Below are 17,148 nucleotides of genomic sequence, written 5' to 3' on the forward strand. Positions count from 1 at the left end.
GCAAAATGTACATCAGTGGATTAGTCAGGGGCCCTCAGACAGGCCACACTGCTGCAGGCTAAGTCAGTAGATACAGTAAAATTGTATATTTTACATTTAGTGTGTGGATCAAAAGAGATGTTTGTGAATGTGAACTAGCCTCGCTCATAGAGATGATCTGATATGTGCTTGTTTGTGCATCGTCTGACTCACAGTGCATCAGCTCAAATTCATAAATAGACAGATAAAGAGGACAGTCAGTGTTCAGGCAGCTAACACTTTATGTAGTATAGATTACAGCCAGATACATGTTAGCACTGATGTGAATCAGAAATGCTTTGATACTGTTTTAGGCTGAACACATAATCCAGTTAGCCCCTTCAGGTAGAGCTTCAATCGTGACGACGCCTCGAGATTCCCTCTAATTTGGTCAAAGTGTTTGTGTGAGTTAATTTCATTTGTGAGTAAATGAATCACACTGAGAAATTAGTCTGTTTATTACCACAGCAACTGCAACGTGTTTGTACACACAGATGAATTTGACCTCTTTTTTTTTCGACTGGGGGTCAGGTGTCCAAGAGCGACTCCTGTCATAGTGAATGAATGAATGAATGAATGAAAAAAATAAACTTTGTGCATTTGTTTTGGTTGGTAACCAGAGTGCTTCAAGGTCAAGAAGAGACAACAGCATGTCCATTACATTCAGTATCTGTAATAATCAACTTGCTCCGTCTTGTAACTGTTTTTTTTTTTTATTTTCTCTATCACACTTTGAAAATCTCTGAAACACAACTGACTATATGGGATCCATCGCAGAATGAAACCCTTTGTGGGAGTCATATTTTCCTCCTACCCTTAGAATACCTCACCAAATTAGTTAACTTCACACAAGTGTATCCAAATTGTGTGACCTTTTTACCTGCTGTGTTTGTAAAGACTCCACAGTAGCCGAAACTTGTAAAAACCAATCGTGTTTTCTGCAAGAAGCCACAATGTCAACAATCTTGTTTTTAAATCATCCAGCTCAATTTAAAAAAACGACTAAAACTCTAAATTAACTTGAAGTGTTAATTCAAAACTGCTGAATTGTTTAAATCTGCTCATGAATCCACTTCCTGGTCAACAATCAAACCTTCAGCGTGGAGTTGAATTAGAAGAGACCGACGCTGGAGACTAATATAGACTGTGGGAACCACAGTCCAGACTCCTCTCCACCTGTGCACAAGCACGTGCAGCTGCACAGGTCATTAACAGTGGGTGCGTGCAGGCGCGGTTTGCCCTGCAAATGAGCGGATTGGTCCAATCAGCAAATAGCATGTAATAGTATTTCAGTTTCACATAATAACGTGAAACATATGTATGTTTGTATTTAATGCGTTTGTTTTCGATACAATAATTGATAACACATTAAAGGCATCTGGATCATTTCTGGAGGAAAATATTATTAAAATCTCAACCTCTATCCTGCAGTTAACTACGTTTTTTTTTAAATACGCCATCATCATCTATCCTAAACCTGGATTTTATATTATTTTCAAAGGTGCTTTAAAGAGTCATTTTTGGTCCAATTAGGGTCACTTGGAATCTGCTATATTTGAATGTTTTGTTTTCCCATGACCTGCTACTGAAACCTTCAATTACAGTCAAATAAACTGCAGTGCAAAGACAAATTATGGTTTTATCTGACCCTAAATCAGCATACTCATATCCCTCATTATTTTCTAAATAAGAAAATGTTTCCAGTGTAAAAAAAAAAAAAACAGTGGACCAGATATTCCCAATTATTTCATTTCCCCCTTTTCTGCATATTCCATTATTAGATTGCATTCATTCTAAAAGGTTTGTTAAACCTAAATTACTAGACGAAATGAAACAGATTAGCTGTGCGTGTTTGAAGTTTTATCCTGCATCATTTCGGTTGTGATGTCTTTCAAAATATTTCTTTTATTTTTGATATCCCCGATGAGGAGCCAGAGGTGTCAGTCAACGCCCCCTAGCGGCTTGAACCTGGTCTCCTCCGAAGGGTTGTCAGCCTGCAGCATCACCGGTGCAACATCTCACACACACACACACACACACACACACACACACACACACACACACACACACACGGTGGGTATTTGTGCAGTTTTCCTGTGGGCTGTGAACGGGGGAGTTTAGTGTAAAGACTCCGCTTTGTGGGGGCTGAACCCAGATCTGTAGCCACACACGTGCTGTGATGGAAATAAATACGAGAAGAAAACAATTGGTTTGACGACTACAAACGCATTAAAGTGCGTAAAGTTTGGCTCTTTGGTGTTTAAATGCTTTGATGTTTTCTTTAGGAATTTGCACGTGAAATGCACCCAAAGGGGCGCACACCCTGACAACACCCCTTACAGCTTTTCCTCATAGACCTCTAATCTAAATTATATGGTCTGACTGGACCCTTAAAAATGACCTCTGGTAGTGGCTGGACGTCTCTGTCGCATCCTCTTTAAAGTGGCTCTGAGAGTGAGGATGTGAGTATTTAATACTTCCTTATTTATTTATTTTTAAATCGAGAGTCTAATTTGGAGACATTTATGAGAGAAGCAGATACAAAAGTTTCTATATTTTCTATATTTCTTTTGTATTTGTATTGTTAATCTATATGTTTCAATTAGAGGAATAATCGATGAAAATATGCGCAGATTTGACAAACAGGATTCATTTAGCAATAAAATGAATTCTCTATTATAATAATGCAAACGTCTACATTACTACAGGCTACTGTTCGTAATAAGAATAATATGTTGCTGCTGATAATAATAATAATAATAATAATAATAGCCCTATAATAATGATAATAATAAGAATGAAATGCCACGGTGACACTGGAGAAGCCTTTTGCATCATCAGCACCTTCTTGAAAGTGAACTGAAGCAGAGAGAGAGGCTCCTTTCTCTTTCTCATGGGGATCAGATAAATATAGCGCCTATAACCACCCTCACACTCACACACACACCCTCACACACACACACACACACACACACAGCAGCCTGATCACCATTTGCTGTTTGTGTAAAAGTGATTAGCCAGACACAACTGCGAAACTGTTACCTTTATAGTAACCAAGCCGCAGAATATCCTGTAAAACGATACGAGCAGTGATGTAATGGTAAATTAAAAGGTGTCTAAAGTGTGACCTCCAGAAAAACCACCATAAATTTACTTTATAAAACAATTAGACTGTTTTATTCTTCACCCGTAAATGTTCATGTTTTTTTTGTTTGTTTTTTTTTGCACCACTTTGATTTAACATCTAAAATATGATGTTGCATTTAAATCAGGTTGAACATCTGTAAACGATCCGCACAGAACCGGTTTTGTTCACATCTAAATCTCAGGATTTGACGTGTCTTCCCTTTTACACCATAATCGATCTTTTTTTTCTGCTATTCTTTAAAATTTAAATCCACATAAATATTATTTTTCTTAATTCCTAATTATTGATTATTTTACAAGCGGCAACATTTCCCAGGTAATTTAAAGAATATTCCAACAACGTGTGTTTAGGATGTCACAATAAAGTTGCAATAAGTCACCTGTTTAAAATAATAATAAGAAAAAGGTTGATATGGTTCACTGGTTTAGCTGTTGCGCACAAATATTGTTCAGTTTCCATTTGTTACTTGATAAATATGATTATAATGGTTTCATTACAAATAAAAATGAAACACAAAGTAACCCAGATGTAAATTACAGCTTTTAACATTATCAGAATTGAATTATAATTATCAAGCTTGAAAAAGACTTAATAATATTATGCAAATAATATTCATAAGACAACTTCAGTTTTGTAATGGGCACACATCACAGATAATTTCCCTTTTCTTTGAGGTTTCTTTTTATGCCTGCTTAACATGAGAGGCTACTTATATAAAAATAATATTCTCAAGAATAGATTTCTCATTAAATCTGTTATTAAACAATTTAAGAATGCTAATAATGAAAATTGATTTTAATTCTTTCTTAGATTTATTTACAAATAAATTCAGTTTACAACACAATAGCTACATAGAATTACATATATTTGATTTTTTTTTCTTTCTTTAATTATAAACAGGCTATTTTTTCAGAGCTTTTTGTGTCTTGTATGAAAAAGGAAGCAGAAATTGTGTCCAGTTGAGCTTCCAATACAAAAAGAAAACGTAAAATAATTATCACAGGTCTCAAACAGGAACAAAAGAAAAACGACAGGTAAAAGTCAAACAGGTAAAATCATTCTTTTTTTTTTTTTTTTTTTACAAATATTTACAAATATTACCTGTACAGAAATATCTCCTTTTTTCTCTGTGCTTTAAACAGTCTTTACATGGCTACAGAGTCCAGTGTTGCCTATTGATTTGTGCTGTTCACACTTTCCCCGGTAATAATGTCTCTATATAAAAATAAGAGTTTCTTTTCTCTTGGCTTTAAGTCACTGTGAAGGCCATTTAGACACTGCCGCTGCTGACGGTAAAACATGTCCAGAAATAATACTTGACGGTACGCTGAGGATGGGAGCGATAGCGGCTGAGGTCCGGGTCAGAGAGAGGGACTGCGCGCTCAGCAGGGCCGACTGGACGGTCACCGGAGGCCGCAGGAAAGCCTGAGCAGCGCCCGGTGAGGACGAGGAGGCGCTGGAGACCCCGATGATGTTCTCTATACTGAAGGACGGTCTGTTTGAGGGCTCCGACTTGATCATGGACGCCGTGCTCAGGCTGTTGAGCTGAAGTTGAAGACTCGGACTGAGCTGGGAGTTGAAAGCTTTCCTGTTCAGCTCCGCCGAGGGCAGGAGAGGGACGCCCGGGGGCAGCATGTGACCCACGGGGGGGATGTACGGGTACTGCAAAGCCGCCGGATGGGAGTAAGCAGCCGGGTGGATCCCGTAGTGCCTCCCGTACGGGCCTCCGAGGCTGTACGCACCGAAACTTTGCATCATGAGAGCAGTCTGTTCCCTGAGCATGTCCGGCTGAACTCTCTTGAACCTCTTCCTCCTCCTGAGGAAGCTGCCGTTGTCGAACATGTCCTCCGAAGCGGGGTCCAGGGTCCAGTAGTTGCCCTTGCCGGGGTTGCCAGGTTCCCGGGGGATTTTCACGAAACAGTCGTTGAGGGACAAGTTGTGGCGGATGGAGTTTTGCCACGCCGGGAACTTCTCCCGGTAGTACGGGAAGCGGCTGCTGATGAACTCGCAGATCCCGCTGAGGGTGAGCTTCTTCTGCGGGCTCTGGAGGATGGACATGGTAATGAGGGCGATGTAGGAGTAAGGCGGCTTTACCAGGCTGTTTTTGGGCTTCTGGATCGAACCACCCGACGCTGCGCCCTGGTCTTGACCCTCTCCCTTCCCGGTGCCAGCCTCTCCCTCCCCTGAGCTCTCGCAGCACGGACTCCCTCCGCCGGACCCAATCTCCTCCTTCTCCACCTCGATCTCATCTTCCAGCTCCTCGTCGCCTGCTTCTCCTCGGAGGTCGTGCAGGATGCCTCCACCGGGGCTGTCGCAGTCGCTGTCCACCCTCTCCATGCCCTCCTCGTCTCCCTCGCCCACCACGTCGATATCCACGTCCTCCGCCGTGAGCACAGTTTGGCCGGACATGTCGCTGGCTCTTTCGCTGCCTCCAGACAGGGTCATCTCACGGCTTACTTACACTTTTTTAAAAAGTCTACCGGAGCCGAGCAGCCGGGTGTGATGGCTAGGTGAGACCAGCGCGGTCAGTGCGCACACACGGCGAATCTGCTGGATTTCTGGTCGCTCCTGTCAAGACCTCGGATGTCTCCAAATATCTGAGCGCGGTTGGACCGGCGGGCAGCCAGTCAAGCCAAAGAGAAACTTCAACTTCTGGAAATATTTCTCCACTCGGTAAGTGCGCAGGCCTGTGGAAAGCGGCGAGTCTTGCCTCGAAGTTGTTTGGAGATGTTGCGACTTTTGCGCTCCGACGTCCCTTCTCGGCGCGTATATTTCCTATAGGACCGATATTTAGTGAGCCAAGTCGAGATGACACATGCGGCTTTTAAAGGCCAGAGCTTTTAAAAGGACTGTCTGATAGATTACTTTTCCCAGTATAAGATATACTATCAGTGCAGGACACGTGGTCTGGTGACGACAGACGCCCCCTCCGCTCTCCTCTCCTCTCCTCTCCTCCCCTCTCCTCCACCCTCCTCTCCTCTCTGTTAAACCATGCAAACTGGAGTTGTTTCATGGATTTGTCAACAATGGGACATCAGCAATGCTGCTTTCCGCTGATTTCTGTGTTCGTCCGTCATAGACCATTTAACGGTGGCAGAGGGAGGAGGAGGAGGGGGGAGAGAAAATTGGCCTGTATGATTGAAAGATCTGATGCGCATTAACGCGGGTGCGTAAAAACAATCCAAATCTTTAACTTTGCCAATACAAACTCTGTTAAAGGCTGCAGAAAGAAAACGGCGACAGCTAAGTTTACTGAATCCTCCTTTAACTTCTTTTACCACTTGTTTATTTATTTATTTATTTATGTTTCATTGAAACTGTGCATGCGTGGCTTTTCTCTCCAGTTTACTTTAAACCAGTGCACGTCACTCCAAGTGCAGGACACTTTCTCAGTGCGTAAGGATTCAACATTTCTATACTTTTTTGTTTATTTGCCGCTGAGATGCATGTCGCGATATTTCCAGCTTTACAGCCCGTCGTGTAGATCCAGGCTGCGAATGCAAAGCATGAATTCAAGTCTATTTATTCCCGCAGGATTAGCCGAAGGTGGGAAGAATATTGAGCAGCAGCGGCAGCAGCACCGGCGACAATGAATGGAGAGAATAAAGAATTTCCTTAAGAGTTTGGAAGAGGTGCTAACGACCCCAATCAGTGCAGGATTTTACATTTGAAAAAAGTAGGAAATGCGGGCAGCGGGGGAATGCAAAGAGAGCATTTATTCACAAGCATGAAGGTGAGCGGCGAAGGCAGGGCTCGGGGAGAGGATGTCGGGTCCAATACAGAGGCTTTTCCTCCGTGCTGTGAGAACATGTGGGAAGAGCGCTCGTACGCTCAAAGGAAATGTGTAGTGAATTACCAACGCGGGGATTTAAATTCAGATATATTCAGATGTGCCACGAGCGATTTAAACCTTCCATTGATTTTATCGGAAGTCTTTTAGCAGGTTAATGAAAATATCTATAATCAATACCGGTCTGGTGTTAGTGACAGAGCTTTATTTGAATAAATTCAAATATATAAAGGGATTGGAAATGAAGGTGTTGGTGTGAATGGACGATTATTTCTCAGCCACAAGCTCCTCTCTGTCTCTCAATTAAACACTGCACGAGGCAGGATCTGTTTTGATTTAGGAATTATTATTATCATCAGTATTAATATTGTTATTTGTAATCTACACGTGTAATCTAATAATGACACAAGTGTCGTTAATTAGCCTGCTTCACTCTCACATGAGGAAAACAGAGTGTGTCTGAATGTTTCTGCTGCTTCTGCTCTCGGGATAAAAGTGGGATTAATCAAACGCTCCCATTAATAATAATAATAATAATAATAACGGGTCAAAGGAGGGAGACATGGCTTCCGGTCTGGTGTTAATCTCTGCGTGCTCCGCAGCTTCGTCAACACGGACTACTTAGCAGATGAAACCAGAGTCTTCATCAACTTTTATCCCGCTTATCCGCAGGGCGAATGCGTCTCTAAGAGAGCGCTGTTTCTCTCTAGTCTCCTGCTTTCTCAGGCCATAAATCAGCAAAAATTGAGCCGCTGCTTAAGGTTGTTTTTCTCAGATCGAAAACTCAGGCGATCAAAGATTTTTTTTGTCTCCTTTGCGCCGCTGATTTGTCACATTTCGTGCATTTCTTCAAAGCGACATGAAGCCCACTGAACTCTTTTTTTTTTAATTATTAGTGGCCTTTTTGATAGTAAGTGGCTCTTCGCTCTCAACACAAAGGTTTGTTATGTGGCCAAAACCTCCTCATTTTTTGGTGCAGCAAGAAATGTTTTCATGGCAGAGAAATAAAAGAGCTTTATGAATCACACTTGTCTGATTTGTATTTGCCATTTTCCTTATTTTGAAGGATTTTTTTTTTTTTTTTTAAGGAATCAGAAGGTCATAGAGCCACTGCTGTCTCAAGCAGCCTCTCTCCCCCTCAGTGCGTGTGTGTGGAGAGACAGAGAGAGAGAGAGAGAGAGAGACAGAGAGAGAGAGAGAGAGAGACAGGTGCAGCCAGACTCCTTTTAAAAAATCCCAGAGTCGCAGTGTTGTGTGAAAGGCGGCGTAACTGCTGATATAACCTGACTGAAACAGCACCGAGAGGGGGTTTCAAACCCGTCCTTCCTGTGATCTTTTGAAGCCTCATAAATCCGCTTTTATACCTCCGCAGTTTGTTAATGAAATGTACGTTTTAAGCACACATGCACGGCTTAGCGCGACAAAACCTTTTAGTATAATAAGCCAACTCGCTCCGGCATGAAGCCATTAGGATGGGAGGGGGGGGGGTATGGGGGGGTATGAGGCGGGGGGGCAGACAGGAGAGACAGCGGAGCAGCAGCAGCAGCACAGGTGATGGAGAGGAAACAGTCACCACATGTGATCACTGCAAACTACCAGCAAGGTCACCGAACAAATAATTATGATCATAATAATGTGATGCTCTGGTGATTCCTGAGAGGAGGGGGGAGGAGGGGGAGGAGAGGGGGGAGGAGGGGGGGCGATGACGACTCTCTGACCCTCCCTGGGGGTCAGAGGTCAGGGTCACCTGCACAGCAAGGCGGGGTGTCAGTTGTTTGCTCGAGGACACTTCAGCAGGGTTGAAGCTGATCTGTGTAGGTGAAGGAGGAGATGCTACATCCTGTTCATTCTTTTCATTTGTAGCAGACTGGGGGCATGGTGGTGGTGGTGGTGGGGGGGGGGGGGGGGGGGCATTTCACGTGTTTCGATACTTTTTCCTTTTTTGTGACATAGTTTGATGCCACTGGAGTCGTTTTTCTTATTTATTTATTTATTTTCTGCTTTTAATTTCCACATAATAACTAATTTCAGAGAGAATATTTGTGCGTATTCTCAAGCCTTTTTGAAAGCCATAAGACCAAACATTGAAATAGGAGTCTGACACACTGAAGATTTGATAGATTTGATTAATATCTACTGCTACATTCCGGGGGCTGCTCCTGTGGAGGTGTATATGGGATTTGTGGATTTTCTGAATTGGATGGATTTTGACATCCACCTGCTCATCAATAGCGCCTCCTCGTCCTGTCTCCCAGTTAATTTAGTTTAAAAGTGCAGCAAATATGTGGCATAAATAAGTAGTCTACTAATTAGGAATATTTCTCCTTTTTATATGATTATTCTATTAATGATTAATTAGTTATTAAAATCTCTATTAACGTGAAAATATTCGCTCTCACCGTGTGTATTATACTGATGATACAAACAGGAGCTATTTCACATCAAATCTGCACACGTGACAAGTGCTAAAAATACAAACACATTATTCCAGGACAAATTAAAATCCCCAAAAAACAAGCTGAACCTTTCTTGACTCACACTAGCGCATCGAAATAAGCTGTTTGTTAAGACCAGATTTTTTAGAGTTAACTCATTTAATTAATTAGGTGAGCCAGCAGTTGGGGGCAGCAGCTAGTAAAACGATATGATAAATTAATGGCATTGTTAGCGCGCCTGTAATTACGACCATTATGGTAATTATTTTACACCAGCAGCCAAATCTTCAGTTTGTCAGATTTAATCAAAACAAGATGGACCCAAAAGATTTTAATACATATAAATAAAAATTAAAAAAAAAAAAATCTCTTCGTATCCGCAAACCTGTGCGTCACACCGTACCCATGTTGCACAAAAAGAATAAATTATTGAAATGTTTTTCCCCTAATTGTATTTTTCATGCTCGACAGTGTGGATTCTGGCGGGCCTGAGAGCTCTCAGCTGTTTTTCCCCCCTTCCTCTTCTTTTTTGGAAATCACCATTTTCAGCCCTTCGCAGAGAATCCACTCTATCAATCTGCGAGTTTCTGTCAAACAATATGATGGAGCCCATTTTTAACGCTCCCTTCTGCAGGATCAGCCGGAGCCACATCTCTCCAGCTCAACAAAGCACAAAGGACCCGAAATGGACGGCACTGATCCACGTGTGTGTGTGTGCGTGTGTGTGTGTGTGTGTGTGTGCGTGTATACGTGTGCGTGTTTGTGTATGTTGGACGTCCCATCCATTTGACGCCTGTGTATAAAGACACCATGAGGTTACAACAGGGGACGTAAAAAGACTAACCTCATGTCTTCACACCTTTATGAGGCTGGGCTCTGATTTCATGGTTTACATTAGATAATATATTCCTTTATTATATATGTATATATTTATATATATATGGAGAGAGAGAGAGAGAGAGAGAGAGAGAGGCCTCATAGCTGATTTTATATTGGTGATGATCACCAGTTGACTCTTGACTCTAATTTCTTGTCTCCTAACACAGATGTTGGAAGGTAGTGAAATATAAATATATATATATACATTTACATCAAGAAACAGAAGTTTCTGAGTTTGCAGAACCGAAGGACAAGTTGATATTTGGGTCAGTCTGTCTGCACTGTGTTGGTTATTCTACTGGTCAGTAACAGTCAGTCTGTCCCGGTGGCACAGCAGCATTATGCAGGTTGTACTTTGGCCATGAAGTTGGCTTCGTCATTTCAGAAGTCATACTTTGAATGAGATGATTAAGATGGAGATTTTCTACAGAAAACATCTGGGTTCATCTAATCAGGTGATTTTGTGGCGGAAGGTGAAACTTAAAATATCAAACAGGCCTACAGACAGTGAAATGAATTCGTCCACCTAAAATAATAATTAAAACATAATTAGTTTGCAATTAAAAAAAATAATAATTTAGAAGTGTTTTCTGACAATTGTCACAGATGTATCTTGTTACAATAAACGTCTTGTCCAAACGTTTTGTGAATAACTTTCCATCAGTCCAATAGCGAGAAACGAAAACCCTCCATGGGTGTTTAAGCCTCCTAACCTCCAGCTCCTTGTCATCTTTGATCATTATTTTGACAGAATTTAAGCTTTAAAAAAAAGAACCTTTTGAAGAACAATCGAAAAGCAGTATTTTTCTGGCTTTTTATTTATTTATTAATAATGTTAATGTTATGTAACTTCCGACGGCACACTGCAGCGTCTCCACGCAGCCTCTCGGCCCCGTCCATCGCTCCTCTCCTCCGGCTGTCCGTCGGTGGGAAGCCCCCGGGGAGGATGCATGAAAAACGCGGGTGCTGGTGGGAAAGTGACACCTCCAGCTAAATGCAGCCGGATTACCATGCCAATGTGTACTTGTTAAGTACGTGCAATGTCACCCAGTTTGTAGGCTTTTTGTCATTGAGATTAAGGCCGAAAAGTTGCACATCAGTGTATCACCGTGTTGTGTGAGCGCAGCGATTCAGGCTGTAAACGGTGCAAATTGGCCCTGCAGCAGGCATTTAACACGGTGTCAAAACACATGCAGCCTGGCTTTGCACCACATCATTGTCTGCACAAAACGACAATAAACAATGTGCTAATACGGTCGAGGGTGGTAAAATGGTTGTAGTGACTGGAGTTTAATAAATGAAGACCAGCAAAAATCAAACAGAAGTCCCCAGAGATGTGTCTGTCCATACCTAAAAATCACAAAGGGAAACTTAAATGGGCTTTTTATAGGAAAATATTATAGACTAATACATATTAAATGGTAAATCAGTAGATGTCATTATGTGTCTCCAGAAAAAAATGATGGTAAATGAGCAAACATCTACATATATTTCATAGTAAAGTGATGCTGCATCCAACAGGAGAAATGACACATTTTTTTGTACAAAAATCCCCAAATGGTTCCCAAAAGGTGTCCAATTTGAAAATCATATTGAGCAACTTCCATGTTTGCAAATGAGGCAGCCTTTCTTATGATTCACATCAAAAGGAAACTCTCATTCAGTGTGACCCCTGAACTCAATATCCTCTTGCCCATTGATGCATACCTATATGTAACATCACACTAAATTACCTCCTTCATCCCGCCTGCCCTGCCCATAATAATATTCCCTCACATAATCTGTCAAGTTCTTCACAAGAAACACTTTACCTCTTCTCGAACCCAATTATAGGATTTGTAGAAGAAGAAGAAGAAGATGATGATGATGATGATGATGGTGAGGATTTAGGGTTTGATTTTGTGATTGACAGAAGTGCGTGTTTGTTAAAAAAGTGTGTGTGTGGCGGTAAGGAAAGCCTATTTTACAATATACAAGTGTTCAAATTAACATCACTGATACTATATTCTCACTAAGGCCTGAATTTATCACCTTAAGGTAAATTCTGTCATTCATCTGAAAACCATGATATGTCTCCTCTAATGTATAGCTTGCACTCCGTCCCCTGGTTTGGTTTATAAAAAGTGTCCTTGTCTGTTATTGCAGAGTGGAAGTGCATATCCCACATCCTAATCAAAGTCGTTGTGCTGTCTCTTGAAATTAAGGACTGCACCTTTAAATTGTCAATTACTCTGAGGTTAAGTGGACTGAATAGACCCAATGATTCAAATCAGGTGTTACAATTTGCTGCACATGGCTATCTGACTTCATTTCATTTTGGCCTGAACCTCTCTGGCTGACAATGAAGTGATTTATTATATAAAGGAAATTATAAATGCGAATATTTGGTCTCACCTAATCGATTGTTTACTAAGTAACACATTTTAAACTGCACATCTATAGATCACTATTTGTCATGATTAGTTTCAAATCTCTTACTCACTGAATATCACAGGGTCAAAGTTGACCCTATTTTGCTTGAAAGCTCCAACGCAGTACTGGGTTAATTTTACCAGGCACCAAAACATTGTTTTTACCCGGTGATGGTGTTATTTTTTTTAATATTACCGTTCAGTTATTTAGGTGTTACAATCTACTTTAGCTCTTTTTAAATGAATATGACACTGTGTGTTAGTGAACGTTAATAATATGCCAATATTTTGTACCTTTAAAATGTCATATGTACACCGTTTTGTACCACTGACAAAAAAAAGACTGATTCTTTACTTAATCGAAAGTACTAAAAGAAACTGCAAAAACACTATTAAAAGTAAAGTAAAAATAAGTCATTCATCGAGAGTGTTACTCAAGAAGAAAATGTTTTAAAAGTATCAAACTCATTACAGAAAAATTATCCCTGTTTAATAGTTTGATCCCCTGTTATTTAATTAGATCACATACATTAATGTGTAAGCTGCAGTAGTAGTACTGACTTTTTCCATTATGGATTAATCTGCTTATTACTCTCAATTAATCGACTGAATGTCTGGTTTGGAAAAACTTCAGAAAATGGTGAGAAATGCCCATCACAGTTACTAGAAGCCAAAGAGACACCTTCAAATTGTTTTGTCTCACCAATAGTCAGACTTATACTATTTACTATTTATACAGTAATGTGTAATTTAAGACAAAGAAAAGCATTGAAATCTCACTTCTGAGAAGCTGAAACCATGAAATGTATATTTGTGCATGAACAATTCATTTAACACAATTAATCAGTTATGAAAACAGTTTAAACTTTCTGTCGGCCTTCTAACCAGTTAGTCGACAAATTATTTTAGATCCAATTTAATATGCAGATGTATGTGATCTATTACAGTGCATCGTGTCTTATTAGCTCTTTAAGTGTTGTTGTATGTTAAATCTTAATTTGAAAAGAAACTAGCAGCTATAACTGTCAGATGAATACACTCAATTCCTCTTATGTATAATGGAGTAGAAGTATAACATTAATTGAAAATACTCATGTTGTACTTAAGTGCAGCGCTTGAGTAAATGTACATAGTTAATATATATAGTTAAAGACCATATTTTATATTGTATAAATAACCCCACACTCATAAAAAGAATAAGGCAAACACACGATCAAAGTGTTAATCTTGGTGCTATATTAACACAAACTGGGTCACTTCTTAATCCAAAGATTGTTAGTCTGTATAATTTAGGTGATTTTGCTTGTATTTAAGTGTTTACCGATGCTTTTAAGTGGAGGATTAACATATCAGAATAATAAAGTTAACAGCCAAACAGTGTTAACACCCAAACAAAGTTACCGCCCTCACATCCGTGCTGGGAGTCCAAAGTCAGCCACACAAGCATCAATATTTTACATTCCCTCAAGAATCCTCTTTAAAGATGCAATCAATGCCTCCTATTCATTATCCATGTGTATGTCTTCTAGGTATGGCCTTTGTCATTAAGTAATAATTCACCCCTTCACAGTCCCACATTACTCCGCTGCTCCATACTTTTACAAATGCCTCGGGGCTATAAATACTAATGAAATCTCTTTGCTTAATTTGATTTTGCTGGTACACTTGCAGTTATGGCTGAACTTTCCCACGAGAGAGGCTGATTGAACACTTTCAAGTCCTTATGGAAGCAGGAAAACATTCCAAAGAGCTGGGGAGATCATTTCCATAATTACCCCGATTGGCAGCCTAACGACCTTCTGTGACAATAAAAAGATCTCTTGTTAATTCCATTTCTGTCGCTGACATTCAAGAGATTCCTATCTTACATGTTTGAGGGTTCACAAGATAACAAGTGTACTTTTTTTCCCTCCCGTTTTGAGCGAGCAAAAGAGCAGCCCCATCCAGTTTTGCTCCCCCAACGCACTGCAGTGATGTGGCTCTGCTCTGCTGTGAAAGGGATCTGCTTGTGCCTGCACGGCTCGTCCACCCTGCCCCAAAGTTGGATAATTTATGGGCCTGGGGGAGATTATAAAGATGGATCTTTGAGGCAATCAATTCTCATGCTGCGTTTTGAATGGTGGGATAGAAATGAAGTGCAGAATAATTAAAAAGATCACAAGTCCCCCCTCGCATGTAATAATGAGTGGCTCCAGAAGCACTGGGTTCTGCCACAGTGCCGGAGGAAGCGCCTTTGATTTGACTGAGAGGACACCCGGCCCGGTCCAACGCGCTGCCTCACAATGGGGGGATTTCACCACCGCCACACAGTGAGGCTGCATTGCAAATCACCCTCTGTGACTGTTTGAGCACTGTGTGCTTGTCCACCAGGCAGATCATAAGCAGATACTGTTGTTAGAGGAAACGAGGAGGGGGGGTGTTTCTTGTTGCTTGGATGTCTAAGTCAGGATGAATCAGAGCTGGCATGAAAAGTGATGGGGGCGGTTGTTTGGAATATGTTTCACAGTGACCACAATGCACGGAGTGTTATGAGATGTTAAAATAAAATCCATCCATTCTTCGCACATGAATCAGTGTCAAAATGTACCATCAGCCCTCTGCGTGCACAACTGTGAGCTGTTGTGCCTTGACAAATTCAAATGGTAATCTAAGGCCTTTTTATACCTCTGAATGTATTAGAATAAATGTGAAATGTGCATATGTTACAAACTTCTTTTCCCCACGTGTCTTAGATTTAACACTGTCTGCCAATTCTCCATTTTCTTTCTGCTTTTTAGAAATAGACTTCTGATATGTTAGCCCTCTCTCACTGTATTCCACCAGCCCTTTGCTTAGGACACAACATGTTGTTGACCAAAATTTGCCACACACACACACACAGACACAGACACACACACACCACAGCCACTTAATTATGATGACAAAATAAAGTGAAAAGGACACTGTGGTGGAGGGCATCCTGTGAAACAGATGGAGGCATGTGTGACTGCCGTTCTCCGCTGGAAGGGGAAGTGTAATGGCACCTGGCAGCAGGCTCACATTGAATATCATTCTGCTGGTCACTTGGTCAACTCAACATTGGCACACCGCACACACACCCCGAGACGTGCTGGGCTGCAGGCGGTAGTTAATTCAGTGTGGATTTCCCTTTTAAAGGTGTTAACATCTTGTAACTGGCAACCATAGATTGATTTCCTATTAAGTTCAAGGCATGTTGTGTGTGTGTGTGTTTGTGAGTGTGTATCTGATTCCTGTTCTGTATCATCTCTAATACTCCTGATGTTTTTTTTAATATATTAATCCAGAAGGGAACTTTAGACTGGTGGTGTTTTTAACACTAAATATCACATAAATAGTTAGCAAGTACTTAATTAATAGTTAGTTAATGACTGATATTTGGCAGCTTTGGGCATGTTTACAAACTACAGTTGGCAGGCTTACCAAAAAAGAGCTACACAGCAGACAACGTTTTGTTACATAGTACCAATTTCATTGGAAAAACAAAGATGGGGGAGGTTCTATAGATGCAAAATATTTTTTATGTGCAAAACATGATGCGACATGAAAAAATATGACAAAAACATAAGCATTTCGGTCAAAGGACCACGGTGATCACAGCGTACAGACCATGTCAGGTAATGATGGTCCGCTGACTGAACTTTGTTGTCACATATGTCACCTTTACTCACAGTTATTCAAAATGGTAGTTTTCAAGTGTAATTGCAACGTAATTTGCAGATTCAGCTCCGTCCACTTCTTATGTACAGTCTGTGTGTAAAACATTCATTAGAATACACCAATTTTGTGTTAGTACTGCAGAAATATGCATGCCTTTGTGTAAACTGCTTTTATGTTTCTACTCTTAAAATACCTTTTTGTGATTAGTTGTGTGATAACTCCATATAGCTAGTTGTGGAATAACAACATTGCAAGTACATGGCAACACGTGTATATGGTAATAATCAAAATCATAAAATAAACGGCAGAACAAACGTTTCATTTTTACTATTTTTACCTATTAAACAAAAACATCTGGTTTGTGACATTTTTCAAGCCAGAGGCTTCTGGTCCACTGAAAGACCTTATGGAGAATCAAGCAAATGGCATCGTGTCAACATGTTCAAATATCATCAAAGTGTTGCGGTTAATAGTCATTTGGCTCTTCTTGGCCTGTAATGCCACAACTCAAGAACCAAAGGGGAAGCTAAACAGCTAATGAGGACATGTGACTGGACTTGAAAAAGTAGCTCAGAACAGCAAATTCAATTATCATGTTAGAATTCTGCATGAAAACAATCTATACTAGAAATTAGAGGTATTCCTGTCAGATGACTCCTGTTAGTGGAGCTAATGTCATTTGGAAACAGCCTTACACCTTCTTTGAATGTTATCAAATGTTTACAAAAGAGCTTAATGTGCTAAAATGCAATCAGAGAATCTGCTGTGGCGGCATCAGCCCTGAGCAGT

General features: G+C 40.6%; 1 protein-coding gene across 1 annotated transcript; it reads right to left on the reverse strand.

The window, feature by feature from the left end:
• Positions 1 to 4,018: 4,018 nt before the first annotated feature.
• On the reverse strand, positions 4,019 to 5,975 carry foxd3 (forkhead box D3). Its single transcript, XM_070832359.1, has one exon. The coding sequence runs from the start codon at positions 5,609 to 5,611 to the stop codon at positions 4,421 to 4,423; it is 1,191 nt and encodes a 396-aa protein (XP_070688460.1). The 5' UTR covers positions 5,612 to 5,975; the 3' UTR covers positions 4,019 to 4,420.
• Between the last annotated feature and the right edge of the window lie 11,173 nt (positions 5,976 to 17,148).

This window comes from Pempheris klunzingeri, chromosome 6 (assembly GCF_042242105.1).
Source record: "Pempheris klunzingeri isolate RE-2024b chromosome 6, fPemKlu1.hap1, whole genome shotgun sequence".
NCBI classification, from domain to species: Eukaryota; Metazoa; Chordata; class Actinopteri; order Acropomatiformes; family Pempheridae; genus Pempheris; species Pempheris klunzingeri.

What these genes read in the sequence shown, in the direction of transcription:
- foxd3 (XM_070832359.1), bottom strand. Translation starts at nt 5,611, where the DNA reads ATGACCCTGTCTGGAGGCAGCGAAAGAGCCAGCGACATGTCCGGCCAA.